At 54.6% G+C, this 16,371-nt stretch overlaps 1 protein-coding gene across 1 annotated transcript in view; it reads left to right on the plus strand.

The window, feature by feature from the left end:
• The window catches only part of LOC134650517 (mucin-12), a 67,005-nt gene that overhangs the window by 36,648 nt on the left and 13,986 nt on the right, over positions 1-16,371 (plus strand). Inside the window, exons 14-23 of the mRNA XM_063505474.1 lie at positions 457-563; positions 1,903-2,009; positions 4,015-4,115; positions 5,772-7,403; positions 7,453-7,710; positions 7,760-8,066; positions 9,118-9,228; positions 9,575-9,763; positions 11,040-11,099; positions 11,797-11,908. Of these exons, the coding sequence (XP_063361544.1) occupies positions 457-563; positions 1,903-2,009; positions 4,015-4,115; positions 5,772-7,403; positions 7,453-7,710; positions 7,760-8,066; positions 9,118-9,228; positions 9,575-9,763; positions 11,040-11,099; positions 11,797-11,908 (2,984 nt within the window). The remainder of the gene's footprint in view (positions 1-456; positions 564-1,902; positions 2,010-4,014; positions 4,116-5,771; positions 7,404-7,452; positions 7,711-7,759; positions 8,067-9,117; positions 9,229-9,574; positions 9,764-11,039; positions 11,100-11,796; positions 11,909-16,371) is intronic.

Raw genomic sequence — 16,371 nt, forward strand, 5'->3', positions numbered from 1 at the left:
TGCCTCTCACTCTCTCGCTAAGCAAAATGTGAGACGCAAATACACATTGGACAAGTGGAATACCACCCTAAGCTAAACTCATTTTCCAAGCTTAAACTACTTTATCCTCCTAAGTCTCATAGTAATTTTTGCAGTTGTGAATTTGGGTTTTTCCATTATATGTAGTTCAAAATTCGATTCGTTTTTGTCCTTTTAAAAGGACATCGGGACTTACAAAATTAAAACAACGCCATCTAGTGAGCTCTTATCATTGGGAAACGTATCTAAGAATCTCTTCGATAGACCGCACCGTTGATTTAAAAAAAGTTTCAAATCGGTTCATCTGATGGGAGTTACGATGCCTCAAACAGTTAACGCGTAAAATGTATCTCTCTTTTTCTGTTGCGGGTTAAAAAGAGATTGACAGTATTGACGACAAGAAACATTTAATAATAAACCTTATTCGTTACCGCTTAGTGTCGAAGATCGCCAAGCCGAAGGCGCAGAGCGAGGACCGCGAGCTGCAGAAGAGTCCGGACAATGGTTCCGTTAGACTGCAGCAGATCGGGATCGAGCCATCGCCGGTAAGTTAATTGCAACCTTATTGGCTACACTATAGAGTCGAAGATCGCCAAGCCGAAGGCGCAGAGCGACAACCGCGAGCGGGGGCCTATTTCTCGTACGTTATTAGACTAATAATATTAGTCCATGAGCTAATATTTTTTACAAGTTTACAAGTTTGCGTCTCTCGAAGCTACTCTTGTAAATTATTTGTTAATAGTCACTAACTAATAAATATTTGCTAATATTAACACGAGTAAATACAGTCTTGTTTCACAAAAGAGTACGCTAATAATTACACTTGTAAATTACACGCGTAAAGCTATTAATCTCAAAAGGCTTATAAAAAATATTAGCTAAATTTATTAGAAACAAATTTTCGGAAATGTACTTAGATTCTGAGAGTTTGGACGGTGAAATAATAATTATTAGCCACGTAAGAGTTTTCCTTCCTATAATACCGAGGAATAACGACGAAATACCTAGCTCAAGGGACAGCTTGGAATTAAAACAAAGGTTCCGCTTGTTTTAGCCATCGCGCCTAGTTCAGAACGACTTACAGCGAGAAATCAAGTTTTGTCGTCCAAGTCAAAGGTTCTCGTTACATTAAATTGAATGGGCACTTGAACCTTAGCACAGCAACAATACGCGGGAAGTTTTTTTAAATTAGCCAAATGCCAAGGGAGGTGGTGCATTAAGCCAAATAACACCAATAGCATTAGTCCACTACTATTAGTGACTAGTCTAGTAAAATTATTTGAGAAACAGAAAATATTAATACTTGTAATTTTAACGAGAAATAGGCCCCTTATTGGCTACGCTATACAGTTGTAGATCGTCAAATGTCGAATTTAGATATTTTTGTACCTTCGAAAAGTCCCCCTTTTGTAATGATATGTGAATCAGGGATGTTGCGGATGCAGATTTTTTGACATCCGCGGATGCGGATGCGGATATTTAAAGGCTCACATCCGCGGATGCGGATGTCAAGATTAGGTACTTCTAGAAAACGTCGAATATTACATTTTTAGTATTTTTTTATTAAAAAAACGAAACGTTTAGTATTTGAGCAAGAATATAGGTGCGTTATATTTAATAAACAGTAACTTGGCCGACTTTTTTGGATCTAGACGATTTCGTCATTACCTATAACGGGTAATGACGAAATTACCTAGCACTTACGCCGCCGCTAAGACGTTCCCGTACCGACTTGTTCGACATCCGCATCCGCATAAGCTCCGCATCGATTTTATGCGGATGCGGATGCGGATGTTGAAAATAATGCGGAAGTTCCGCGGTTGCGGATGCGGATGTTCGTAACATCCCTGATGTGAATGATTGTCGTAGACCGGGGTGTCGGAGCTGCCGCAGCAGCCGCACCCGCGCCGCGGCGGCGTGCACAAGACGGAGAGCGAGCCCGGCCGCGCCGCGCCCGTCGACGCCGCCGTGCTGCTGCACGACGCCAGGAGGTACCCACCGCACACACATTACATACTTCTGCCGCAGCAGCCGCACCCGCGCCGCGGCGGCGTGCACAAGACGGAGAGCGAGCCCGGCCGCGCCGCGCCCGTCGACGCCGCCGTGCTGCTGCACGACGCCAGGAGGTACCCACCGCACACACATTACATACTTCTGCCGCAGCAGCCGCACCCGCGCCGCGGCGGCGTGCACAAGACGGAGAGCGAGCCCGGCCGCGCCGCGCCCGTCGACGCCGCCGTGCTGCTGCACGACGCCAGGAGGTACCCACCGCACACACATTACATACTTCTGCCGCAGCAGCCGCACCCGCGCCGCGGCGGCGTGCACAAGACGGAGAGCGAGCCCGGCCGCGCCGCGCCCGTCGACGCCGCCGTGCTGCTGCACGACGCCAGGAGGTACCCACCGCACACACATTACATACTTCTGCCGCAGCAGCCGCACCCGCGCCGCGGCGGCGTGCACAAGACGGAGAGCGAGCCCGGCCGCGCCGCGCCCGTCGACGCCGCCGTGCTGCTGCACGACGCCAGGAGGTACCCACCGCACACACATTTGACGCTGCTCTTTGTTATCCAAAGGATTTTTAATACGTTTTTAGGGTTCCGCACCCAAAGGGTAAAAACGGGACCCTGTTACTAAGACTCCGCTGTCCGTCCGTCCGTCCGTCTGTCACCAGGCTGTATCTCACGAACCGTGATAGCTAGACAGTTAAAATTTTCACAGATGATGTATTTCTGTTGCCGCTGTAACAACAAATACTAAAAACAGAATAAAATAAATATTTAAGTAAGGCTCCCATACAACAAACGTGATTTTTGACCGAAGTTAAGCAACGTCGGGCGGAGGCAGTACTTGGATGAGTGACCGTTTTTTTGCTTGTTTTGCTCTATTTTCTGTTGATGGTGCGGAAACCTCCGTGCGCGAGTCCGACTCGCACTTGGCCGGTTTTTTGACACAAAGTTTTTATCGCTGACTGTACGTTTCTTTCCACAGGCAACTAATACACGTACGGAACAGTTCTAACGACCTCAAACACAGTTTGCGTTGTTTTGCTGTCTCCGTCAGATCGGCTCCATGCGGTCTAGCATAAGTTGCGTTCTCGCGCGCGAGTCCATACATCTTGCTCGACTTCAAGTATGGACTCGCGTGCGAGGACGCATTAACTCATGTTAGACCGCCTGGTCATGTCATCATAATATTGCACTGTCATCCGATTTACATATGTATGCAAAATTTCAGCTCAATCGGAAATCGGGAAGGCTTTAGCTTCCAAGATTTGACCGGCACTAACATACTATTTAACAGGGAAAATTAAATAAAAGCTTGTAAAAATAAAATGTCGGTACTGTTGGAACTGCTTAAAGTCTTGGCTTATTAACCTGTCGAATCCCACGATATGACGTCACCATAAGCGTTCTGGCTCATATATGAGCCGTGGGAGCTGACAGAGAGTTTACACAGAACGAGTTATGAGCAAATTATTGCACAAAACTTCGTCAGCGGGGATGGGCCTCACCCGAGGTATCATTATGCCTCGGGCGAGACCCACTCGCACACTTCCGTCGCTCGGGGCTAACCCCATGTGGGTCTGCACCGCATATTGACCTTTTTTTTTTCATTTATTTTTCAAAGGTACATATACATAATAATTTTTATAGTTCCTCGCCAAACTGCTTAACATGCAGTTTGTTGGCGAGACAGCGCTCATTTTTACAGTTTTATGCACCTACTTTTTAGTTGCTATCATGCTATGCTTATTGCTTACCCTAAAATTAACATTAAAGTTATTCTCAGAAAATAGATACACTTTCCTTTTACAAAACACAATTTTACAAAAAGATATAGGTACTGTGTGCAAAAACAACAAATCTGATATTAATAACAATAATAGGTTAGGTTTTTTATAATGTGTTTATATGTATTTTTTTATTGTTTTATATTTTACTTTTATATGATATATCATATTATATCATATTACCTGTGGTGGTGTCCGTGCAGGAGCCTGCAGAACTCGATGGCCAGGCTGGAGGAGGCCAAGCTGGGCGAGGAGACGCGCCGCCGCGCCGCGCGGGACATCATCTCCACCGCCATACGGACAGGTGGGTCACTCAAGCTACTTGGCCATAGAGAAAAAAATACATAGAGTGCTCACTCCATACATCAGTTTTAGTACCAAAAAGACTATTAGCATCTAGCATCGAGTAGCGGAACTATCAGTACTGCTATTTGACAATAGATGTAGCACCGACCGGAAAGTCTTATGCTATTGAGATGAGCCTTTCCGGTCGGTGCTACATCTATTGTCAAGTAGCAGTACTGACAGTTCCGCTACTCGATGCGAGATGTAGACACTGAAATTAATAGTCTGAACTGATGTATGGAGTGAGCACTCTTGTCTTACTATATTTCTCTATGACTTGGCTCAGACCAAGGTGTATTCCCATTAGTCCATGAAGTGGGGACTACTGAGAATACACCCAGACCGGTGGTTCTTAACCGGTGCTCCGCGAACTTTCAAAAAGAACGACCTTTTATAGACTTATTTGTCATAGGTATTAATTTCCAAACGATTGAATGATAATTGTCACAATTTCTAACTTATACCTACTTTATTACACAGCCCCGTTGCATCATCTTTCTCCAGATTCTTTGGACGGTAATTTTATTCAAACACTATGATATACCTATAGGCATGTATTATACGTGTGTGTGGTTTGGTTCCTTTGCGACGCATACTGCATTCTGTTTCATCAATGATCCCGAAGAACGAGTCTGATCCCAAACTACATCTTTGTTTAGAATGTTTGAATAGATTCCAATTTTAAATGTATGCTGTTAACCCTTTAACCGCCAAAGATGTTAAGTGGCGTGCGCGGCTCCAGCCCAATATCAACCTTCGTGCATTCCGATAAGGTTCACGATGCCGCGTCGCACACGATAAGTGGGGCGTTTAAAGGGTTAACTGAGAAATTGAATGAAAATGTCAGTTAACATTAACAGTAGTCGAAACATGTTAATAGCTAGTCTATTGATTTAGGATAAAAAGCATAGAAGTGACATTGATAATAGTTTACTTATACTGAGGCTTTATTGAATGTTAAATGTTACATCACCATATATACCTATTATTTAAATGGTAACTAGTATAGAGTATAAGTTACGGCACGATTGTTTGATTGTATTTTGTAATGTCATGCTAACATTTTTATAAATAAAGGGCCGGGGGCATCAATCGTTGGTAATTTATATTACGTTTTATTAAATGTAACCGTAAAGAAGGTTTGAATTTATGAAATAAAGGCCGAGGTGGTCTATTTTATAAAAAGCCGAATCAAAATATTTCATTTGAAAAGGAGGCGCTGTTAATATTACCGGGGGCTCATTTTTCGAATGGTACTAGAGTAATATCAGATATACGATTTGATAGGTCGAGTCTATTTATAACGTTAGGGCTCATTTAGACGGCGCGCGAACTCGTATACGATTATTTTAGTTGTTTACATCAATTCAGCCGACCGATCAAACGACGCAACGCAATGAAACTCGCACGAGAGTTCTCGCACCGTCTAAATGAGCCCTAAAGTCTAACACGGGTCGAGAATTTTGTGTTAATACAGGGGTCTTTTCAAACCGAATCTTAGGAAAAGACGCGTGATAAGCTTTCGTTCGGGGCGGATCATTCCAAACGGGTTCGTCGATCGGGATTGAGGCGCCCTGCTTAAATAAGTAGTGTAAATGTTCGGTGATGGTGGCAGGCAAGCCGCCGGTGCCGTACGGGCGCTCGTCGTCGGCGGGGGTCGCCGCGCTCAGCGGGCCCGCCTCGCCACCAGCGCCCGCGTCGCCCGGCTCGCGCGTGTTCCGCACCGAGGCGCAGCACCGCGTCGAAGACCACCGCCCCAGGTATGCCGTCACACCACACCACACCACACCACACCCCGCACCACACCGCCTCGCCACCAGCGCCCGCGTCGCCCGGCTCGCGCGTGTTCCGCACCGAGGCGCAGCACCGCGTCGAAGACCACCGCCCCAGGTATGCCGTCACACCACACCACACCACACCACACCCCGCACCACACCGCCTCGCCACCAGCGCCCGCGTCGCCCGGCTCGCGCGTGTTCCGCACCGAGGCGCAGCACCGCGTCGAAGACCACCGCCCCAGGTATGCCGTCACACCACACCACACCACACCACACCCCGCACCACACCGCCTCGCCACCAGCGCCCGCGTCGCCCGGCTCGCGCGTGTTCCGCACCGAGGCGCAGCACCGCGTCGAAGACCACCGCCCCAGGTATGCCGTCACACCACACCACACCACACCACACCCCGCACCACACCGCCTCGCCACCAGCGCCCGCGTCGCCCGGCTCGCGCGTGTTCCGCACCGAGGCGCAGCACCGCGTCGAAGACCACCGCCCCAGGTATGCCGTCACACCACACCACACCACACCACACCCCGCACCACACCGCCTCGCCACCAGCGCCCGCGTCGCCCGGCTCGCGCGTGTTCCGCACCGAGGCGCAGCACCGCGTCGAAGACCACCGCCCCAGGTATGCCGTCACACCACACCACACCACACCACACCCCGCACCACACCGCCTCGCCACCAGCGCCCGCGTCGCCCGGCTCGCGCGTGTTCCGCACCGAGGCGCAGCACCGCGTCGAAGACCACCGCCCCAGGTATGCCGTCACACCACACCACACCCCGCACCACACCGCCTCGCCACCAGCGCCCGCGTCGCCCGGCTCGCGCGTGTTCCGCACCGAGGCGCAGCACCGCGTCGAAGACCACCGCCCCAGGTATGCCCACACACCACACCACACACCACACCCCACACCCCGCACCACACCGCCTCGCCACCAGCGCCCGCGTCGCCCGGCTCGCGCGTGTTCCGCACCGAGGCGCAGCACCGCGTCGAAGACCACCGCCCCAGGTATGCCCACACACCACACCACACACCACACCACACCACACCCCGCACCACACCCCGCACCACACCGCCTCGCCACCAGCGCCCGCGTCGCCCGGCTCGCGCGTGTTCCGCACCGAGGCGCAGCACCGCGTCGAGGATCACCGCCCCAGGTATGCCCACACACCACACCACACACCACACCACACCACACCCCGCACCACACCCCGCACCACACCGCCTCGCCACCAGCGCCCGCGTCGCCCGGCTCGCGCGTGTTCCGCACCGAGGCGCAGCACCGCGTCGAGGACCACCGCCCCAGGTATGCCGTCACACCACACCACACCCCACACCACACCCCGCACCACACCCCGCACCACACCCCGCACCACACCCCACACCACACCCTGCACCACACCCCGCACCACACCCCGCACCACACCGCCTCGCCACCAGCGCCCGCGTCGCCCGGCTCGCGCGTGTTCCGCACCGAGGCGCAGCACCGCGTCGAAGACCACCGCCCCAGGTATGCCGTCACACCACACCACACCACACACCACACACCACACCCCGCACCACACCCCGCACCACACCCCGCACCACACCCCGCACCACACCCCACACCACACCCCGCACCACACCCTGCACCACACCCCGCACCACACCCCGCACCACACCCCGCACCACACCCCACACCACACCCCGCACCACACCCTGCACCACACCCCGCACCACACCCCGCACCACACCGCCTCGCCACCAGCGCCCGCGTCGCCCGGCTCGCGCGTGTTCCGCACCGAGGCGCAGCACCGCGTCGAAGACCACCGCCCCAGGTATGCCGTCACACCACACCACACCACACACCACACACCACACCCCGCACCACACCCCGCACCACACCCCGCACCACACCCCGCACCACACCCCACACCACACCCCGCACCACACCCTGCACCACACCCCGCACCACACCCCGCACCACACCCCGCACCACACCCCACACCACACCCCGCACCACACCCTGCACCACACCCCGCACCACACCCCGCACCACACCGCCTCGCCACCAGCGCCCGCGTCGCCCGGCTCGCGCGTGTTCCGCACCGAGGCGCAGCACCGCGTCGAAGACCACCGCCCCAGGTATGCCGTCACACCACACCACACCACACACCACACCACACCACACCAGCGGGGATATCTTATGGTACGTTTACACGCTTGGCAAGTCTCGACAAGCTTCTACAAACACAAGCGTGTGAACGGGGTTGTTTGGCTTGGCTTGCGTGAGCTTGCAAGAGCTTGTCGCGATCCGGGCTAGTGTCGGTTTTTGGAGACAGATCAAAGGGAGCTTGCGGCAAGCGCTTGCGACGTATTTACACGTTGGCGCGTGTTTAGTGTTTACTTAGAGCAATTGCCGACACAACTTCAACGTCCACGTCTGCCAAGCTTGCTTGTCCGGAACACAGTAACGCACTCGCAAGCATGTAAATGATGCCATTTTTGCTTGGATGCCCAAGCGTTTGTAAAGGCTTGAAGCTTGTAGACGCTTGCCAAGCCTCGGCAAGCGTGTAAACGTATCATTACTTTGTCTAATGCCCACTACGGCTCCACCGAGGAATGAGCGACAGCCTGCAGTGTGACCATCATTATTATCATTATTGGCATTTTTATTCTAGACGATTTATGGTACGGAGAAACACCGTTTTTGGTGGCTGAATAAGACCGATGCGAGACCGATATGGTCTACCGCAGGCCTGACGAGAGAGATTTGCGGAAGATGGCACCGAGACGCCTTATCGTCGTTTTCCACCGCCATCAAACCTTCATAAATAGGATCCCCACCCCCTAAACCGGACGGGTCGTCGTCCGGTGTTGCGAATGTCCACGGGCGACGGTAATCGCTTTCCGTCGAGCGATTCGTCCCCTCGTTTGCCTCCTGTATCATATTGAATAAAGCCGGCGGTCCCGTTTTACTATGTTATGATATATTATGATATTTTTTATCCCCCGTCGACGAGTGGTAAATTAATGCTTAAAAATTGTCTTTTTAAATTTCCCTTCTAAAGATACTTCGAACGCCTGATAAACTAAATGTGAGTCTTCCCAATCCTCTTTCCTATGTTATAATGCCTATTTGGAATCATAATTTTAAAAACTTGTTAATCAGTTTTGTATGTATACGATGTGATAGGGGCGTGTCAGTGGAGCGCATCATCCCTATCGCGGTGGCGGAGGAGGCCCCGCAACCCGCGCCCGCGCCCGCACCCGCCGTCAGCAGGCAAACTAGTCACCAACCGTTAAGGTAATACTCCTAAAATTTTTATTTGTTATTGTCATGTCATTTATGAATTGCTCTTAATTTTAATTTTAAGTATATAGATTCATTTTACTACTAACTCCTGCTCTTCACTTCGTCTGCATGGAATGATGACGATGAAAAAACTATCATGTCTTCCCCGGGCCTCAAACTTCCGCGGTGTAATGCCAGCGGGGATAACAGACATATTTTTTTCCCATTAGGTATGAGTTTAAAAACGGGCAATCAAGACCATGGCTCTTTGGGGTCTCCTCTGCATTGTCGAAATTCTTCATTCCAATTTAAACCTTATACCTCCAGCAGTATAGTACAAATTCCATTAACCTTACAGACGATTAACGTCAAACGAATCGACGGGCAGCGCGGCCGAGTCCGTGTCGAGCGCCGGCGAACCCATCAAGAAGAGCGCCAGGGAGTTCATCATACCCATAGCGGTGGAGGGCAAGGGATACGTCACACCGAGCCAACGCAGCACCGAGCCGGAGATGACGCGCAAGCCGCGCAAGCCCAGACGCATCAGGTGAGACATTGGCTCGCGACAGTTCATCATACCTATAGCGGTGGGGGGCAAGGGATACGTCACACCGAGCCAACGCAGCACCGAGCCGGAGATGACGCGCAAGCCGCGCAAGCCCAGACGCATCAGGTGAGACATTGGCTCGCGACAGTTCATCATACCTATAGCGGTGGGGGGCAAGGGATACGTCACACCGAGCCAACGCAGCACCGAGCCGGAGATGACGCGCAAGCCGCGCAAGCCCAGACGCATCAGGTGAGACATTGGCTCGCGACAGTTCATCATACCTATAGCGGTGGGGGGCAAGGGATACGTCACACCGAGCCAACGCAGCACCGAGCCGGAGATGACGCGCAAGCCGCGCAAGCCCAGGCGCATCAGGTGAGACATTGGCTCGCGACAGTTCATCATACCTATAGCCGTGGAGGGCAAGGGATACGTCACACCGAGCCAACGCAGCACCGAGCCGGAGATGACGCGCAAGCCGCGCAAGCCCAGACGCATCAGGTGAGACATTGGCTCGCGACAGTTCATCATACCTATAGCCGTGGAGGGCAAGGGATACGTCACACCGAGCCAACGCAGCACCGAGCCGGAGATGACGCGCAAGCCGCGCAAGCCCAGACGCATCAGGTGAGACATTGGCTCGCGACAGTTCATCATACCTATAGCGGTGGGGGGCAAGGGATACGTCACACCGAGCCAACGCAGCACCGAGCCGGAGATGACGCGCAAGCCGCGCAAGCCCAGGCGCATCAGGTGAGACATTGGCTCGCGACAGTTCATCATACCTATAGCCGTGGAGGGCAAGGGATACGTCACACCGAGCCAACGCAGCACCGAGCCGGAGATGACGCGCAAGCCGCGCAAGCCCAGACGCATCAGGTGAGATATTGGCTCGCGACAGTTCATCATACCCATAGCGATGGAGGGCAAGGGATACGTCACACCGAGCCAACGCAGCACCGAGCCGGAGATGACGCGCAAGCCGCGCAAGCCCAGACGCATCAGGTGAGACATTGACTTTACTGGACCCCCGGCGTCATATTACAGACAATTAACTGCATCATACTTATAGTAGTGGAATGCAAGGGATATGTCACACCGAGACAACACAACACTAAACTATATTGTACCTATAGCTGTGAAAGGCATAGGTTATAAATGACGATCATCTTGGCTACGGCTTTATGTAAACGGATATCTCACAGTATTGACTTTAAAATGTGTTTTATAGACAAGTATCGGCTTATATTTAACGCGTATGTTATGTTTTCAGCAGCCTCGTAAGCGGCGGCGAATCTGAAGAAGAAGACGACACCCACATGCATCGCCTGAGGTACTGCATGTGTTTACATTGAGCCTTTATAGGGCAGAGGGATTTCCCACCTGATTATGCGGTTTTGCATAATTTCTCACACTCTTATCGATGCCTTATCAGTCTGATATGTTATTTAAGTTTATAAACGTGTAACGGAGAGTTAGGGGTCATCCATTAATTACGTCACACGAATTTCTAGGTTTTTTGACCCCTCCCCCCTCCTTGTCACACTTGGTCACATTTGGCAAACCCCTCCCCCTTAGTGTGACGTCACATTTTTTCTACGAAATCGCCAAATCGAATTAAGTAAGTACCTCAGTATTATTAATATTTTATCAAAATATTTTTGACGATATAAATATTAGTAATTTTATAACCCAAAACTGCTTAGGAAAGAAAATTAAACGAATAAAAACGATTATCGTATTAAAAACTTGTTATTTAAATGTCCAGCGAATAAAATAATTTAAATAAATTTTCGGTTAGGTACTGATGAAGTTAAAATGACGTCACAAAGTTTGTGTCTCCCCCCTTCCCCATGTCACAATATGTCACATTTTCTTGTCCCCCTGCCTCCCCCTAAACGTGTGATGTAATTAATGGATGACCCCTTATTTATTGAATATCAAACGATCTATAGCTGTTTCCAACGCCATTCCAATGAAATATCCACCTTGATTGAGTGTACATTTGTGTGTGTGTGTGTGTGGTGCAGGTCGTCGCGCGCGGCGCGGGCCGAGTCGGTGAGCTCGGGCGAGGAGGACGAGGAGGACGAGGGCTTCCATCTCCTCACGGCCGAGAACCTCTTCTCCACGCTGCTACACAGGGTAAGCACTTGTGTGTGTGTGTGTGTGGTGCAGGTCGTCGCGCGCGGCGCGGGCCGAGTCGGTGAGCTCGGGCGAGGAGGACGAGGAGGACGAGGGCTTCCATCTCCTCACGGCCGAGAACCTCTTCTCCACGCTGCTACACAGGGTAAGCACTTGTGTGTGTGTGTGTGTGGTGCAGGTCGTCGCGCGCGGCGCGGGCCGAGTCGGTGAGCTCGGGCGAGGAGGACGAGGAGGACGAGGGCTTCCATCTCCTCACGGCCGAGAACCTCTTCTCCACGCTGCTACACAGGGTAAGCACTTGTGTGTGTGTGTGTGTGGTGCAGGTCGTCGCGCGCGGCGCGGGCCGAGTCGGTGAGCTCGGGCGAGGAGGACGAGGAGGACGAGGGCTTCCATCTCCTCACGGCCGAGAACCTCTTCTCCACGCTGCTACACAGGGTAAGCACTTGTGTGTGTGTGTGTGTGTGGTGCAGGTCGTCGCGCGCGGCGCGGGCCGAGTCGGTGAGCTCGGGCGAGGAGGACGAGGAGGACGAGGGCTTCCATCTCCTCACGGCCGAGAACCTCTTCTCCACGCTGCTACACAGGGTAAGCACTTGTGTGTGTGTGTGTGTGGTGCAGGTCGTCGCGCGCGGCGCGGGCCGAGTCGGTGAGCTCGGGCGAGGAGGACGAGGAGGACGAGGGCTTCCATCTCCTCACGGCCGAGAACCTCTTCTCCACGCTGCTACACAGGGTAAGCACTTGTGTGTGTGTGTGTGTGGTGCAGGTCGTCGCGCGCGGCGCGGGCCGAGTCGGTGAGCTCGGGCGAGGAGGACGAGGAGGACGAGGGCTTCCATCTCCTCACGGCCGAGAACCTCTTCTCCACGCTGCTACACAGGGTAAGCACTTGTGTGTGTGTGTGTGTGGTGCAGGTCGTCGCGCGCGGCGCGGGCCGAGTCGGTGAGCTCGGGCGAGGAGGACGAGGAGGACGAGGGCTTCCATCTCCTCACGGCCGAGAACCTCTTCTCCACGCTGCTACACAGGGTAAGCACTTGTGTGTGTGTGTGTGTGGTGCAGGTCGTCGCGCGCGGCGCGGGCCGAGTCGGTGAGCTCGGGCGAGGAGGACGAGGAGGACGAGGGCTTCCATCTCCTCACGGCCGAGAACCTCTTCTCCACGCTGCTACACAGGGTAAGCACTTGTGTGTGTGTGTGTGTGTGGTGCAGGTCGTCGCGCGCGGCGCGGGCCGAGTCGGTGAGCTCGGGCGAGGAGGACGAGGAGGACGAGGGCTTCCATCTCCTCACGGCCGAGAACCTCTTCTCCACGCTGCTACACAGGGTAAGCACTTGTGTGTGTGTGTGTGTGGTGCAGGTCGTCGCGCGCGGCGCGGGCCGAGTCGGTGAGCTCGGGCGAGGAGGACGAGGAGGACGAGGGCTTCCATCTCCTCACGGCCGAGAACCTCTTCTCCACGCTGCTACACAGGGTAAGCACTTGTGTGTGTGTGTGTGTGGTGCAGGTCGTCGCGCGCGGCGCGGGCCGAGTCGGTGAGCTCGGGCGAGGAGGACGAGGAGGACGAGGGCTTCCATCTCCTCACGGCCGAGAACCTCTTCTCCACGCTGCTACACAGGGTAAGCACTTGTGTGTGTGTGTGTGTGGTGCAGGTCGTCGCGCGCGGCGCGGGCCGAGTCGGTGAGCTCGGGCGAGGAGGACGAGGAGGACGAGGGCTTCCATCTCCTCACGGCCGAGAACCTCTTCTCCACGCTGCTACACAGGGTAAGCACTTGTGTGTGTGTGTGTGTGTGGTGCAGGTCGTCGCGCGCGGCGCGGGCCGAGTCGGTGAGCTCGGGCGAGGAGGACGAGGAGGACGAGGGCTTCCATCTCCTCACGGCCGAGAACCTCTTCTCCACGCTGCTACACAGGGTAAGCACTTGTGTGTGTGTGTGTGTGGTGCAGGTCGTCGCGCGCGGCGCGGGCCGAGTCGGTGAGCTCGGGCGAGGAGGACGAGGAGGACGAGGGCTTCCATCTCCTCACGGCCGAGAACCTCTTCTCCACGCTGCTACACAGGGTAAGCACTTGTGTGTGTGTGTGTGTGGTGCAGGTCGTCGCGCGCGGCGCGGGCCGAGTCGGTGAGCTCGGGCGAGGAGGACGAGGAGGACGAGGGCTTCCATCTCCTCACGGCCGAGAACCTCTTCTCCACGCTGCTACACAGGGTAAGCACTTGTGTGTGTGTGTGTGTGTGGTGCAGGTCGTCGCGCGCGGCGCGGGCCGAGTCGGTGAGCTCGGGCGAGGAGGACGAGGAGGACGAGGGCTTCCATCTCCTCACGGCCGAGAACCTCTTCTCCACGCTGCTACACAGGGTAAGCACTTGTGTGTGTGTGTGTGTGTGGTGCAGGTCGTCGCGCGCGGCGCGGGCCGAGTCGGTGAGCTCGGGCGAGGAGGACGAGGAGGACGAGGGCTTCCATCTCCTCACGGCCGAGAACCTCTTCTCCACGCTGCTACACAGGGTAAGCACTTGTGTGTGTGTGTGTGTGGTGCAGGTCGTCGCGCGCGGCGCGGGCCGAGTCGGTGAGCTCGGGCGAGGAGGACGAGGAGGACGAGGGCTTCCATCTCCTCACGGCCGAGAACCTCTTCTCCACGCTGCTACACAGGGTAAGCACTTGTGTGTGTGTGTGTGTGGTGCAGGTCGTCGCGCGCGGCGCGGGCCGAGTCGGTGAGCTCTGGCGAGGAGGACGAGGAGGACGAGGGCTTCCATCTCCTCACGGCCGAGAACCTCTTCTCCACGCTGCTACACAGGGTAAGCACTTGTGTGTGTGTGTGTGTGGTGCAGGTCGTCGCGCGCGGCGCGGGCCGAGTCGGTGAGCTCGGGCGAGGAGGACGAGGAGGACGAGGGCTTCCATCTCCTCACGGCCGAGAACCTCTTCTCCACGCTGCTACACAGGGTAAGCACTTGTGTGTGTGTGTGTGTGTGGTGCAGGTCGTCGCGCGCGGCGCGGGCCGAGTCGGTGAGCTCGGGCGAGGAGGACGAGGAGGACGAGGGCTTCCATCTCCTCACGGCCGAGAACCTCTTCTCCACGCTGCTACACAGGGTAAGCACTTGTGTGTGTGTGTGTGTGGTGCAGGTCGTCGCGCGCGGCGCGGGCCGAGTCGGTGAGCTCGGGCGAGGAGGACGAGGAGGACGAGGGCTTCCATCTCCTCACGGCCGAGAACCTCTTCTCCACGCTGCTACACAGGGTAAGCACTTGTGTGTGTGTGTGTGTGGTGCAGGTCGTCGCGCGCGGCGCGGGCCGAGTCGGTGAGCTCGGGCGAGGAGGACGAGGAGGACGAGGGCTTCCATCTCCTCACGGCCGAGAACCTCTTCTCCACGCTGCTACACAGGGTAAGCACTTGTGTGTGTGTGTGTGTGTGGTGCAGGTCGTCGCGCGCGGCGCGGGCCGAGTCGGTGAGCTCGGGCGAGGAGGACGAGGAGGACGAGGGCTTCCATCTCCTCACGGCCGAGAACCTCTTCTCCACGCTGCTACACAGGGTAAGCACTTGTGTGTGTGTGTGTGTGGTGCAGGTCGTCGCGCGCGGCGCGGGCCGAGTCGGTGAGCTCGGGCGAGGAGGACGAGGAGGACGAGGGCTTCCATCTCCTCACGGCCGAGAACCTCTTCTCCACGCTGCTACACAGGGTAAGCACTTGTGTGTGTGTGTGTGTGGTGCAGGTCGTCGCGCGCGGCGCGGGCCGAGTCGGTGAGCTCGGGCGAGGAGGACGAGGAGGACGAGGGCTTCCATCTCCTCACGGCCGAGAACCTCTTCTCCACGCTGCTACACAGGGTAAGCACTTGTGTGTGTGTGTGTGTGGTGCAGGTCGTCGCGCGCGGCGCGGGCCGAGTCGGTGAGCTCGGGCGAGGAGGACGAGGAGGACGAGGGCTTCCATCTCCTCACGGCCGAGAACCTCTTCTCCACGCTGCTACACAGGGTAAGCACTTGTGTGTGTGTGTGTGTGGTGCAGGTCGTCGCGCGCGGCGCGGGCCGAGTCGGTGAGCTCGGGCGAGGAGGACGAGGAGGACGAGGGCTTCCATCTCCTCACGGCCGAGAACCTCTTCTCCACGCTGCTACACAGGGTAAACACTTGTGTAACTTTTACCTAATATTTACAAAAATTGGTAGGAAAGTTATTTAATGTTCTTAGATATTAATGGCCACTTCTTTCACTTTTACCTACTATGTATATAGAAATATAGGTAGGAAAGTCATTTAATTTATTTTTAGATATTAATGGTAGCGCCATCTCTCTTCGCTAACCCGTTCGGTTAGGAGGTCGAACTATTACTGTTCTACCTTATGGCCAGGGGCGCCTTCAGAAAATTGTTATATATTTGGAAGTTTCAACCCATGCCCCCGTGGCCGATTCCAGCTTTGGACACTGGACGCCTCTGCCATTTTTTCCTTCGTATATGCAATAAATAAATGTTTTCGGTTTGGGTACTAAAAATGTATGGCACGGCGCTGT

The sequence above is a fragment of the Cydia amplana genome, chromosome 8 (assembly GCF_948474715.1).
Source record: "Cydia amplana chromosome 8, ilCydAmpl1.1, whole genome shotgun sequence".
Taxonomy (NCBI): Eukaryota; Metazoa; Arthropoda; class Insecta; order Lepidoptera; family Tortricidae; genus Cydia; species Cydia amplana.